Here is a 14,757-nt window from a genome sequence, read left to right on the forward strand (position 1 = left end):
ACCTTACCACAGTCCTTGAGAGGAGCACTAGTTACTCTGCTCCCAAAGGCTGGCAAACCACACGATAAATGTGAAAACTGGAGACCCATCAGTCTGCTTAACGCGGATTTGAAAATACTTTGTAAAATCTTAGCCAAGAGAATCGAAGATATACTACCTGAAATAATTGGGAGGGATCAGAATGGATTCATTCGGGGCAGACAAGGATTCCACCATGTCCGAAGGATTCTGAACATTCTTTATGACCAAAAGGGGGCTCGGGACACTGCTTTACTGTCACTTGATGATGAAAAAGCATTCAACAGAGTGGAATGGCCCTGTTTGTTTGAGACTCTGGCGCGCTTTGGTCTGGGAGAGAATTTTTGTAATTGGGTAAGATTACTTTATAAGGAATCATATGCACAGATCCTGACTAACAATAATATCTCAAAAACCATAAAAATAAATCGAGGGTGTAGGCAAGGGGACCCTTTGTCCCCACTGTTGTTCATTATAGCAATCGAGCCTTTGGCTATTGCAGTGAGATCCCACGATAGTATTTCTGGTATAACAATAGGACAGACAGAACATCGCTTAGCCTTGTATGCAGATGATTTAATTATTTTTCTTAAAAATCTTAACAAATCCATCCCGGCTCTGCTAGAACTGATTAAGGAGTTTGGTAAAATTTCTGGTTACAAGATCAATATGTCTAAAACATCCATGTCCAAACATCTCTCTGGATAGATGGACTGTTCTATCAATGTCATTAATGGGGAAAATAAATACTCTCAAAATGAATATACTCCCTAAACTGCTGTACTTATTTCAAAACTTGCCTCTGCCACCACCAAGCAATTTATTTTCTCAACTGAGGACACTCTTCATCAAGTTTTTATGGAAGAATAGACGCCCCAGGTTGCGCCTATCTCTACTGTATCTGCCTTACGATAGAGGAGGGCTTAAATGCCCAAACCCACTGTGGTACTACTGGGCGGCGCAGCTGAGAACACTAATGTTTTACTATTCAGAAGAGAATGTGCCACTGTGGAGAGAGATGGAAGGGTATGCGCTGAATTTGCCATTTCCCATTTCCCTATATTTGGCTAATCTTAAGAAACTCAAAAGAAACACCAAGAATCCTATGGTCAAAAATATGATTGCGGTGTGGCATCAAGTTAAGACTCACCTCAATGTAGTTAATTCACTCTCAGTATTCAGCCCGATATGGGGACATGATAATTTCCCCCCAGGACGGGGTGAAGGGGGATTTAAAATATGGGCTGAAAGGGGGTTACAAAAAATAGGAGATCTTTACAATCCGCATAATAAACATTTACTGTCCTTTGATGAAATGGTTGTAAAGCATGACATAGCCCGCAGCCAGTTCTTTAGATATTTACAGCTGAGAGATTTTATTAGAACACAGCAAAACCAGTCCTTGTCCATTCCTGGCCTATCAACACTTGAAGAAATGATGGTGAAAGATTGCCAGGGAAGAGGCTTGATTTCCAAAATCTATAATGAACTGGTGGCTGCCTCTACAGAAACGTCCGTAAAGAAGCTTGAATCCTGGAGAGAAGACTTACAGGAGAATATCTCCCTTGAAGAGTGGGAGAGGGCTTGCGCCAGGGCACAATCACAAACAGTGAACGCTCGTTTAAATCTCTTGCAGTACAACTGGTTAATGCGTACATATATGACTCCAGTCAAACTTAATGCTTTCTACAGTACCATCCCGGATGTTTGTATAAAATGCGACGAGGAAAAGGGCACACTTCTCCATTGTTTGTGGCAGTGTCCTGAAATTAGGAAATTCTGGGAAGAAGTGAAACAATGTACTGAAGAAATATTAGAAATAAAACTGCATTTAGAACCAAAACTTTTTTTGCTGGGCATCTATCCAGCTAACTGTAATATAACCAGGAAACATCGCTTAATTAAGGGCTGCTGATGGCTAAGAGAGTGATTGCCATTACTTGGAAAGAGGTAGATAGACCGAGAAGAAGTAAATGGATTTCAGAGTTAACATCTACCCTGCCCTTGGAAAAGATCACCTACGCAATCAGGGGTAAGCGGCGATGCTTTGATAGCATCTGGGGCCCCTTCAAAAACTTCCTTGCTAATAAAGAGTTGCCCCACTTGGTGGAAATTTTTGGGGAGGATTCATAGGTGGCCCTCTGCAGTCCATTTGGGAATATGTTTATTGCTTGACATTAAACAACTACTTTCTAATTTACATTTAACATATACCTGTGAGGGTGCGTAATTTATGGGAGATGCACACAGTTATTCCCCCCTTTTCCTTTTTTATTTTTTTTTCCTTGTTTGTTTGTTTTGCTTTTGTGTGTTGTTTTTTGTTGTTTTGTCATTGCTGTTTTTTTTTTCTCATCCTCTCCTACATGGTGTTATGTGTATAAAGGCAGTATGTGTAGCTTGTAGTTTCTGTAAGTTTAGCTACTTGTGTTGTTACGCTTCATAGATGTGTACACTGCTATGTTCAAAATAAATAAAGACACTGTTGGAAAAAAAATAAATGCAGTGACTAGAAAGACTTGTTTTCTAAAGAAAACTGCACAAAATAAAAATATTGAACTCCAAAATAACATTTTATTTAAAGCTACTGAGGTCACAGTGATCTTGAAATACATCTAAATGTCCTTTGCAGTACATTAAGCAGGTCGGTTCCTTATTAATGAGGCCACGTATTGCTGAACAAAGATTAGTTTTTATCAGAAGTGAATAAAATGATGGATCCACATCAGCGTGCTGCCTGACATGTCTGCCGTTGCTGCTGAGCAGCAGTACGCCGTCCCGAGTGAGCGCCCGTGTCTGATGACCACCAGCTCCATCTGACACTGGTCAGTGTTGACCACAACTGTGGTGCTTCTCTCTGTGTTCATGAGGAAGACGATGGTGAAGACGGCCATCTCAAACTCGGGGCTGGTGCCGATGAAGGCGCTGCCAACGGGCATCACCACACCGTTCCAGCTGAACTGGAGGTTGAGAACGTGGTCATCTTGATCAGGCTGTGACAGAAGCATGAACATGGTTCATGGTTATGTTACCAAAGAAGGAAATGAATCTCTTCTGTCTGATGAACTGTTATTCTTACCAAATCATGCTCCCTGGACTTATATCCTTTGTAGTCCAAGTGTTGGTTTTTCTCTTGCAGGTAGAACTGGACCCAGTTGTGAAAACCAATGATTTCTGTTCCTGATTTTGTCTCGCCAACAAATAAATGTTCAAATCCACTGGAGTCCAGGCTGATGATGATCAATTTAAGAACAGAAACACACATACTTCTTACCAAAGAAATGAATATTATTTTACAGTGTTGCAGAATCACATGGATGAATTTAACAACTGGACACAGTTGAAGCGGGATGGTTGGCAGGAGGAGATCTCACTCTGTGTTTCTCTGCCAGTGGTAGAGGTGGAACCAGATCAAGTTGAGCTGAAAAGCCTCAAGTCAGAGCTGGACTGACCTTTTCTCACCAGGTACTGATGAGCCCGCTGTGGAGAAACATCATTGATTATATTTGTGAGTCCAAACTTGACTCTGGTAACTTTAATACAGTATAGAAAAAGTGTCATAATAATAATGTTATTATTGTGATAATAACATGAACAGATGAATTTATGTCATTATCTTTGAGCTTTTACACTTAAAATAATTATAAAAACATGAGTATAAAAGATGTTAAAACCCTGATGCTGTCTTGGAATACTGCAATTTTGCTCATGTAATTACAACATTTACTCTTTAAAAGAACAAATCATACATGTATGTTATGTCAACACTATATTTAATCTACATTATAAGAGTGTCTTTGGGATGAATATGTCTTTAATTGTTAAATTAACTTGTTAAATATTTAATCTAACTAAGCCCTAAAGATGGAGTCATCAGACTTTTTGTACAAATGTTACCTGCAGTCATCTGGTTCATCCAGTGGTGCAAGTTTCATGCGTTTAAGAACAGTTGAGTGTGGTCTCATTGTTTCTGCTCATTATTATTATTTCTCCCATTTCAGAATCCAGACAACAACAGAGAACATCTGGGGAAACTGTGCCTCTAGGATCTTTCTCACATTGTTTCCTGTGATGAGCATCAGTGTTCAAACAGCCTGCATGCCTGGGATTCATCCAGTCATCAGCTTCCTGCAGGAGTCAAACCTCGACTCTCCTCATCACGCTGTGACAGATTTTCCATTAACATGTTACTAACACAAGATACAAAACTCAAAGTTACAAACCCCGATTCATTCATTGGATTGGAAATGTGTGTGAATGTTAGACAGAAAAGCACTTGGATGTAGAAAAAAATAATACAGTGTATACAGTTATTTTAATGCACCAGTGAAGTAGACAACTGCTGTATAAGAACCAGTCCATTTACCACTTAACCAGGGCAGACAGACTAACATGGTGATATGAACAACTAGTTAAAAGTTTATCTATAAAAACAGATTTAACTAATGAGTGTTTGGGCAATTGTCTGCTGTAGAGGTGCAAAGGTGCGACACAGAGAGCTGGACATGAAGCTCACACCAAGGTATTCCTGGGAGAGGAGAGGTGAGCAGTGTGTAGGTTTCTTCACAGTGGTCAGAGTTTAATGCTCAGAGAAACAGCTAAAACCTAAAAGCTGCATCTCAGACACTGCAAGCATCAGTCAGCATGTTAAATGTTAAAGTCGATGGCAATACAATGAGGTGAGTAGGTGAATTTTGTCAAAAGTGTGCAACTGCAGGACAGTCCTGGGATTATTTTATTTTATTTATTTATTTTTACACACGGGAGATTGACAGATGGATTGGTGCTGCCCCTGAATGATGCGGACACTGTACCGATCAGTCGTGGTGAAGAGTGAGCTGAGCGTCAAAGAGAAGCTCTCAATTTACTAGTCAGTCTACATCCCTAACCTCACCTATGGTCACGAGCTCTGGGTAGTGACGTGAGTAGAGCCGCTGCCTCTCCACATCGAAAGGAGCCAGTGGTGTTGGTTCGGGTATCTGACTAGGATGCCTCCTGGGTGAGGTGTTCCAGGAATGACCACAGGGCAGACCCAGGACACCCTGGAGAGATTATATCTCTCGGCTGGCCTGGGAACACCTTAGTGTTCACCCGGAAAGGCTGGAGGAGGTGGCTGGGGAAAGGGAGGTCTGGACTTGTCTGCGTAGACTGCTGCCCTGCAACCTGGCCCTGGATAAGCAGAAGAAAATGGATGGATGGACTTTTAAGCAATAAAAAAATACTTTTACATAATTTTATAGATTATATAATTTAAATTTACTGCCATTTGCATTTGGTGGAATCAATGTAAAATAAAAATAAAAATCTAATAAATAATCATTACATACATTAAAATGTTTTAAAAAAAAACCAAACATTTAGTTACAATTTGTTGTCTGTATGCTGAACTTGCGGCTCCTGTTGGCATGGTGGAGTTTCTTAATGTAAAACTCATTGTTGCAGCCAGGGGCAGCACAAAACGGATTTTTAGTTTTAGTGTCCTCATTTTCCTCTGAGTTCTCGATACTGTCACTAGTTAGCTAACATAAACTAATGCTAGTTCGTTAGCCGTTAACCACCCAACCACATGATGTCATGTTCCGTACCGACAGAAGATGGCGCTAAACATGTATTTATAACTTTCTGAGCTTCACAAACAGAGTAAATGTCCGTTTTTGAGAACAGGGCTCAATGATGAAAGTTTACAGTTTTTTGTAACTGTCTTAGCAGCTGAGCTATACTTCCGCTTACATCACCAGCTTCTGTGTAAAACTGCAAGCACACCTGCGTTTAAAAAAAAAAAAAAAAAAGGAAGAAAGAAAGAAAAGTCAGGTTTGATGTGTGTTTTTCCATTTTATTTTTGTTTTTAACGGCAGTGAAGAAAAGCCTCCTCTCTGTTTACCTGGGCTACTCTTACTTACTGTGTATCTCGCATAATGACTTAGTGGTTAAACCTGGCCGGAACTATGTTTGAAGTGCGCTGTTAAGTTGTTAACACACAATTAAAATAATGCGCACACTATCAAGTCGGCTTATTTTTCATTTTATGTATTATTTCTATTGTTATTTCACCTGTTAAGGGGCTGTCATGAATGTGAAGGTTTGATGGAAAAACCCTGCAGCGACGGAAATATCAGCTGTGGTGACGCTGTTTGTGTTTCTCAGCATCACCGCCACACCCTCCTCGGAGTGCAGCAGCAGCATCCTCAGCAGCAGCATGGTGCCAGCCGTCCTGCTCGTTTTGGCTGTCACAGCAGTCTGCAATGGCATCCTCCCTGAGATAGTGAACCCGGGCATTAGTCACATCCTGGAGGATGACTCTGCACAGGGACAAGCGGAGCCGGACAGCGTATTTGTGGAAGTGGAGCAGCTGCCAGAGGATCCCCAGCAAAAGCCAGAGGACTCGTTTCACCAAGTAAGCAGCCAGTTGCACCTCTCACTCAGCATTTTACATGACATATAGCATTATCTGACTGCCTGTAGTATGTAGGATCTCAGTGTGTTGTATTATGAAAGTATTTTTTAAAACACTTCAATCTCTGGGCAGAAAAGAAGATCAGATGCAGCAATAAAGTAACATCAGAGTTATGCATCTATTTTCCTGAAATCTGGCTTTGATCATCTCCAAAATCCTTTCAGACAAATGAGGAGAACTCTCAGTCGAGTCTTCACAATGAAACTGCTTCTGATAAAGTGACTGATAAAGACCAGGTGGGCTAAGAAACAGTAAAGTAAAGTGAGGCACTGTTTGTTTCCCCTTGTGATTGAAACTTAATATATGTTCCATCTTCACCCAGGAGACAAACAACATTACCACAGTCGACAGTTCTAACGACCTGGAGAACAGAGTCGATCACGTAAGCCCGTCCTGTTTACCTGCACGTTCAAAAAGAAATCTAGTTTTTGTATGACCTTCAGCTGCTCAGTTATCATCACTGAAGAGGTTGCATAATGTCTTGGTGCACCATCACAGCCACTGACTTGGCACTATGTCGGCAAAGGAATCAAAAGCGTATTTTTGCCTCCATTCGGCCCTTGTCCTTTGAACAAATAAGTGGTAAAGATGGCAGTTCTCAGATGGTTGACTACGCTTCTCATTGTTAAATAAGTGATGATTATGTGCTTTAGGACTAAGGCTGCAAACACAAAGTGAGGTTATGTAACCAAGCAGTTTTGGACATATGGTGATTAAAGTCCAGTTGGGAAGCTTTCTGATAACTCAAGTTTCGTAGCTCGGGGTGTCACAGTGCAACTAATAAAAACAACAGTCCCAAATATCAACCTAGTTTTCCCTGTATGAGTAAAAAAATCTCCGTTTATGTGGTTATCATCTTGCTACATTTACATGCTGTCTCACCATTTATTTTGGCAAAATCTGTTGGGTGATTTGTTAGACACAGAACAGAAACTAGGACAGACATCAGTCTAAATAATAAATAAAACCAGAGAAGGTGCCGCATTCTTCATAAATATGCCGCATGTTTTGTGCTTCAACACCTTCAACTGCACTGTTGTGAATGTGTATTCAGTTGAGGGTTTCTCTGACTAGAGCTGTGAGACCCATGTTTAATATTTAAATGTAATTAGAAAAACGAGGTGGCCTGATGTAGTCTCACCTCTCTCTCTCGTATTTAGGGATGCATCAGTGACGATGACTGTGGGAAGGGAAGGTACTGCCTTCACGACCCACATAATGCCAAGTGTCTGCCATGTAAAGCGCTCGATATGGTGAGTCAACCTAAGGGACTTTTCTGTGGACGTCTTCACTGTTTTCATAATTCTTTTCTAAAACGCACTATTTCTCCTGTCTGACGCTTTCCAACACACACAACACGATGCACTCTTACATCCAGCCAGCTGGGGTTTCACACTGACTGCATTGCAGTGCGTCCACAAGTGTAATTGGAGTGTGCTGTTTCCAAGCACTGTCCTGTGAGCATCTCATGAAAGGGGGGCAGGTTAAATATGAGCTCTTCGCTTCCATCCGCTCTCTCAGAGAACATCAAGAACAAAAGCGGTTCTAATCAAAGTCCTCTTATCTCATTGGTTTTATTCAGGACTCTGCTGCTACCTGTGTTGCTTGTTCAGCTGAGTCTCAATTGAATATATTAGTGTTGATGTTGATGTATGGAAAAAGCAGTGGAAGATGGTGGCAGCCTGCCAAACAAGGCTAGAGGGAGGATAAATGCACAGAGGACAGGATCCGTGTCTTGTCAAAGTCGCTGAAGTGGAAAACCATGTGACTTTGCAATGTCTTAAAGATGTGATAGTAGGATCTCTTTCCACTGCAATCACAGATCAGCTGACCTGCTGATTTTTATATATATATATTTTTTAAGTCAGCAGGACTGGACAATAATTAACGCCATTAGTGCTCAATTCAATTCAGTTCAATTCAAATTTATATATACAGCGCCAAACCAAAACAACAGTTGCCTTGAGACGGTTTATATTGTAAGGTAAACCCTACAATAATAAAACAGAGAAAACCCCAACAATCATATGACCTATTTGTCATAATCCTAAACTAAAGGAGGATCACCTGATCCAGCCCTTACTATATGCTTTATCAAAAAGGAAAGTTTTAAGCCTAATCTTAAGAGCAGAGATTGTGTCTTTCTTCTGAATCCAAACTGCTGGTTTCACAGAAGAGGTGCCTGAAAGCTGAAGGCTCTCCCTCCCATTCAACTTTTAAATACTCTAGGAACCACAAGTAGGCCTGCAATGCGAGAGCGAAGTGCTCTAATAGTGTGATATGGTACTATAAGGTCATTAAGATAAGATGAGGCCTGATTATTTAAGACCTTGTATGTAAGGAGCAGGATTTTGAATTCAATTCTAGATTTAACAGGGAGCCAATGAAGGGAAGCCACTATAGGAGAAATATGCTCTCTCTTTCTAGTCTCTGTCAGAACTCTTGCTGCAGCATTTTGGATTAACTGAAGGCTTTTCAGGGAGTTTTTAGGACATCCTGATAAAAACAAATTACAGTAGTCCAGCCTAGAAGTAATAAATACATTTTCAGCGTCACTCTGAGACAGGATATTTCTAATTTTAGAGATATTGTGCAAATGGAAAAAAGCAGTCCTACATATTTGTTTAATATGTGCATTGAAGTACATATGCTGGTCAAAAACAACTCCAAGATTCCTCACAGTGTTACTGGAGGCCAAGGTAATGCCATCCAGAGTAGGAATCTAGTTAGAAATCGCAACCTCAACCTCACTTTTATCTGAATTAAGAAGCAGAAAGTTAGGGGTCATCCAGGTCTTTATATCTTTAAGACATTCCTGCAGTTTAACTAATTGATGTATGTTATTTGGCTTCAAAGATAGAGTTGGGTGTCATCTGCACAGCAATGAAAATGTATGCTATGACTTCTGATGATACTGCCTAAAGGAAGCATGTATAATGTAATGCTCCCGGGAGTCTCAGTGTTGTTACAGTAGAGGTGCATGATCTTTTAAAGCATCTGTGTTAAGAGGAGGGTTGCCTGCTGAATTGTTGGCCGTTTGCTCAAATGCTACTTTTTCAGTCCTGCACTAAGGATGCAGAGTGCTGTGGTGAACAGCTCTGTGTGTGGGGCCAGTGCAGCCAAAATGCAACGAAGGGAGAGGCAGGAAGCACTTGTCAATACCAGACTGACTGCAGCCCAGACCTCTGCTGTGCTTTCCATAAAGGTATGTAGTACAGCATGTGTTTATCAGTCACTACCTACACCGCCCCCCAGAGAACTTTGTTTTTGTTTTGTGTGATTAGCCCTCCTCTTCCCCGTCTGTTCGGCCAAGCCTATTGAGCGTGAGCACTGCTTTGGTGCCTCCAACCACCTGACTGAGTTGTTGTCCTGGGGCACGCAAGATGAGGGACCCAGGAAATATTGCCCCTGTGCAGGAGATCTCCACTGTCAACACCTGGGGTGAGGGCAGCACATATAATCACATAAAACAGATTAAAATATTGCACCATTTGTGTCAAATGAATCAAATATTCTAATTTAATATACCGGTACCAAAAAAATATTAAAGTTTTATGTATTTGTGTATGTTTTCCTTCACAGACGGGGGTCAATGTGCCTGAAAGGAGAGGACTCGAGTGAAGAGGACCTGACAGACACTCTGTACTCAGAGATAGACTACATACTTTAGGCTCGGCTCGATTTATTAACATTGCCTTGTAAACAGCTAGACAGACTTCTGAGCTTTTTTCTTTTTTCTTTGCAAAGAGCACTTTCTATTTGCCGGCTTCAGTCAAAGCAGTAAAGATTTAGGGCATGGGAAATGGATGGCAGTATATGTAGACTAGAATTTTAGAAATACAGACAGGTGGCACATGAAAGGAAAAAAAACTGGCGGCTTATCCAGACTTGACTCAGCTGGTGATTGGATGAACCTCCGGGTGACTTTAACCAATCACCTCTGTAAAAGAAAACGCCACAGCGAGTGTCCAAAGCAAAAAGCAAGCCACAAACACAGGAGCTAGTTGTGTCGTCGGCACGTTGTTTGATGATTCTTAAATCTTTTTAAGGGAATTCTGGGCAAGAGGCACTTGAAGGCAGCCACTTTGTAAAAAACTACTTGTCAAGTCCTTTGATGCAGCTTCATTTCTTTGTTGTTGCAGTCATCACAGTGGGGTGATGATGTGACTGCCCCCGTTTTGCTGGCATGGCTCAGGTCCCCTTGGATTGACAGGTTGCTCAAAATCAATATGAATTTGTTCGGTGTAATCTCCTTTATCCTAGGATGGAACATGTCCACCATGATGGGAGATGTTCTCTTCCGAGATTACATAATTACAGTTCATAGGGTACATGCGGAAACTGAAATATGAAAATGAACTGAATAAACAGATGCAGTGGCCTTTGCAGTCTCCAGATCTCAACTAATCCGTGGGAGATTTTGAAACATCATTTCAAAAATGAGAGATTGCTTGGAAGACCTGAACATGATTTTTGGAGATAGAGACGTTAATGTATCTGGTGTTTAGATTCGCACAGCCCATCGTGGCAGAATGGAATCCCGGCGGTGATAGGATTTAGGCCAGGACCCCTGAAAGTCTAGACCCTGGTGGTGGTGAAGATGAAGACGAAGCTTGGTTGGAGTGCTGACTGAGGTATCTGTAAGGTGGAAATGGGGTGGTTGCACAAATTAGAGTCTGAAAGGGAGAATGACAGAGAGCACAGTTTTAAACCACAGAAAGTGGAGGCTGATTGGCTCAAAGAGGGCAGGCGAGAAGAGAAGTAGAGTGAGTGATGCAGAGAATAAAAAGCAGCCTAACACCCCGGAAAGCAGGTTGATGAGGGATTGCAGTAGAAGTTTACTAGCAGTCTCTGGGGTAATTGGACCTGACGTAGTTTCCTGAGGAAGTACAGCCTTTGTTGTGCGTTCCCTAACTGGTGGGAGATGTTGGTGGACCAGGTAAGGTCGGCCGAGATGTGGACTCCGAGGAACTTAAAGCTTTCTACCCTTTCTACCTCCTCCCCATCAATGTAGAGGGTAGAGTGCTCAGATCACTTTGTTCTTCTGAAGTCGATTACCATCTCCTTGGTCTTGGCTGTGTTCAGATGCAGGTTGTTGTCGTCACACCATTGCTTCAGATGCTGAACCTCCTCTCTGTAGGCTGAATCATCGTTGTTGTCGATCAGTCCTATGATGGTGGTGTCATCAGCAAATTTGATAATGGTGTTAATGGTGTGGATTGGTGAACAGTCATGGGTGAAAAGTGAGTATAAGAGGGGACTGAGGACACACCCCTGTGGGACACCTACATTCAGAATGAGGTTTGAGGAGGTGTGCTCTCCCATTCTGACGTTCTGGGGTCTGTTGCTCAGGAAGTCCAATATCCAGCTGCACAGTGAGCTGCTGACTCCTAAGTTGCTTAGTTTATTAACCAGTTTGTGGGGTTGAACTGGGGCAGAGCTGAAGTCCACAAACAGCATTCTGACATAGGTGTTACTACTGTCCAGGTGTGTGAGGGCTGTGTGAAGAGCTGTTATTATGGCTGTTACATGATGAGCTGCTCAAATATTAAACGTGGGAATAACTTTTGGGAAGATGATGTTTCATCCCTGCAGCAGAGCTCCAACAAACAAAAAAACACAGTAAGACTGTGTGTTTGCAGGCTTGTCTTGAAACGACAAACTTCTTTCTTCCCCTCGATAACAAGATAAAAATAACTCTAGACCTAATAAGCTGCTCACTTTGCTGCTTATATCTGTGATCACATCATCTGATCACAGCAGATTGGCGTGGCTTCATGTACTGTATAAAAAATAAAACAGTAGGCATGTACTTAGAACTGCTCTGCGTATAATGCTGGCATATTTCAGTATGTGGGTTTTTCTATTTCCGCTAACATTTCAATAACTGCTGCCAATGACTGCTCAACATCTAAGAAGCTCGTTTACTTTTCTAACTGTAGCTGCTTGAAACTTCTACTTGTTTCTGAAGTTGAGAAAATCATTCTTTCCCCCACAGATGCATTATTCTCACAACTTACCCCTCAACATTATTTAAACTGCAGAGATGACATGGAACATAACCCGATGTTTTTGTGGTCTATATTATACAGTTCTTCCCTCCCACACTTTATTTGATGAATCCACTGGTGAAAATGTTACTTGTGAGATGCTAAATTAAACTGAAGTGATGCTGTGTGTTCAGGTCGTCTGAGCAGAATACACAGAAACTAGGAAAACAAATAATGTACTGTCTCATGCAGTCAAGTTGCCCTGCAAATCATTTTGCTGGGAGTGTTATATATACTGAATATTATTTACACCACAAATTGAAGTATTGTACTTCTTCCTATTATGGGATTCATAGCAAAATGCCATGTAATCAATAAACTGATAAACCACAATCAACTGTATTTCATAATCATTCATTCACCAAGTGCAAAAACCTGAGTTTAGCAGGAAAGCAGCTTTCTTTTTTTTCTCCTCTTTTCTCCAACTATTTGAAGGTTGCAACTACCCTGATCAGATATCAGGATTATTATTAAAGACTAACCAGAATGTAGACCATGTTTGAAAGTCCTTAATAAGACTGAGCAACAGTTTATATACTGTACATTATATATTCCATAATATAAAAGAAGCTGGATTATTTGAAAAACAAAACTATTGGGAGGCAAAAATAAAGTAACCATCAGAATGTTCTAAAACAGTGGTTCTCAAACTGTGGTACGTGTACCACTAGTGGTACTTGGGCTCTCTCTGGTGGTACGTGGGAAATCTCCAATTTTTTAAGATTAAATAATATACCATTGTGGAGCTATGCAAAGACAGCACAACAGTTCCCAAGGCTCTTCTGGGAGCCGGAGTCGATTCCTCTATTATATCGATACCACGATTCCTCTATTAAGAACAGCCTTTCCTTATCGCCAGCAGTTGCGGCCGCTACAGAGCGTTGGCAGGCTTGTCTCCCTGGGGCTTAAAACTGCAAAGGGAGCACGGCACTGTCACGCTGATGGTAAAAACACAGGGCTCTTCCGCGGTGCTGCAATCCCAGCCACCATCGATGAGTCGGAGGCCCCCGAAAGAATTGGTGGGGCGCAGGAGATGCTGTCGGTGAGTGGCGAACTATCGCCTGGATGCCAAAGCTCCTGGTTGCCAGGAGAATGCGATCGGCTTCTTCTGCGAGTGAGCGGTAATGCTTTGCAGCCAGCAGCGGAGAGTTGGCGAGGCCAGGTCGCACCAGCAACTGTCGGAGGAAGACGTGAGTGAAGAGGAATCATTACATGGCAGGTGGACAGCAGATCCAGCGAGGCCACAACATGATGGCATTTTGTGTCGTCGGCTGAAACGCCATGAAGAGCAACCTGAGCTTCGACATGCACGAACCATGGAGGAGGTTCGTGCATGTTCGTGCATTTTTGCTGTGGCTTAACCGCCACAGGAAAAATTTAAACGTAGAACTCTGCTATCACTTCCTACATAAATGAAGAAGAAAACTAAACAGCATTGGCATTTGTAGGGTTACTGAAGCTGGAGGATGAACGCTAACTCCACTTGATAAAAGTTAACGTGAGGGTTCCCGATGGTTAGGGACAAAAGTAATTGCATGGCAGGATGCTGTAAACGGACCAAACTTCAGTCAGGAGAACAACTGCAATGTAAGGTTAGTCATTAATATACTGCTCCTCAGGCTGGGCTGTAGTTATATCGCAAGGTTTTAAAAACTGAGCTTTAAAATGAATAATGATAATAAAAACCGAGGGGGGCTTGGTCAGATCAAGAGAACAAGATACAAAGCATTAAAACATGTTAAAAACACAACAGCCTCAATAAATGCAGAGTAGTTTGGACCTGGAAGCAGGTTTCATCAGCTCATCACTTAAAGAGTTATTATTATTATCACTTGTCACATCCTGTTTATAACATTCATATGAGTGAAATTGTCTCGTGTAAACTGTATGTGGTGTTAAATAGGCCTAAACTACTGTACTTTAATGTGGGTCATAAGGGTGGTACTTCATGAGCCATATATTTTATGAGGTGGTACTCACTGTGAAAAGTTTGAGAACCACTGATCTAAAATGTATCTAACCAGTTCAGATTACCAAAGACAGGTGCCTTGGGATGTTGTATCCCAGTACAAGTTTGTGTTTTGGTAAACAGTTCCAAATCACCACTGAGGGCATTCTGCCACACCTTTTCCTCCCACTCAAACATTTAAGTCTGTTTGGATGAGCTGCACCATCTCTGCACTGTGCACACCCAGAGTAGAGATCGTTAACTTGTGTTGCACGGTAGCGCTGCGGTTA

The 14,757-nt window shown here is 41.7% G+C and overlaps 1 protein-coding gene and 1 pseudogene across 4 annotated transcripts; one reads left to right on the forward strand and one right to left on the reverse strand.

Annotated features, from left to right (window-relative positions):
* Positions 1-2,569: 2,569 nt before the first annotated feature.
* LOC109202144 (poly(U)-specific endoribonuclease-C-like) lies at positions 2,570-4,173 on the reverse strand (annotated as a pseudogene).
* An 872-nt stretch (positions 4,174-5,045) lies between these two features.
* On the forward strand, positions 5,046-11,426 carry dkk3a (dickkopf WNT signaling pathway inhibitor 3a). 4 transcript variants are annotated; one of them, XM_005467020.4, is made up of 8 exons: positions 5,050-5,623; positions 6,160-6,409; positions 6,634-6,705; positions 6,792-6,851; positions 7,630-7,722; positions 9,530-9,674; positions 9,754-9,910; positions 10,052-11,426. In XM_005467020.4, exons 1-8 carry the CDS (start codon positions 5,610-5,612, stop codon positions 10,137-10,139), a joined length of 879 nt encoding a protein of 292 aa, XP_005467077.1. In that variant the 5' UTR covers positions 5,050-5,609; the 3' UTR covers positions 10,140-11,426. The 4 variants fall into 4 exon arrangements, with proteins under 4 accessions (XP_025762080.1, XP_005467077.1, XP_005467078.1 ...); XM_005467021.4 differs by having other exon boundaries at positions 5,053-5,833; XM_005467022.4 differs by having other exon boundaries at positions 5,053-5,826.
* The last annotated feature ends 3,331 nt before the right edge of the window (positions 11,427-14,757 follow it).

Source organism: Oreochromis niloticus, linkage group LG1 (genome assembly GCF_001858045.2).
Source record: "Oreochromis niloticus isolate F11D_XX linkage group LG1, O_niloticus_UMD_NMBU, whole genome shotgun sequence".
Classification (NCBI taxonomy): domain Eukaryota; kingdom Metazoa; phylum Chordata; class Actinopteri; order Cichliformes; family Cichlidae; genus Oreochromis; species Oreochromis niloticus.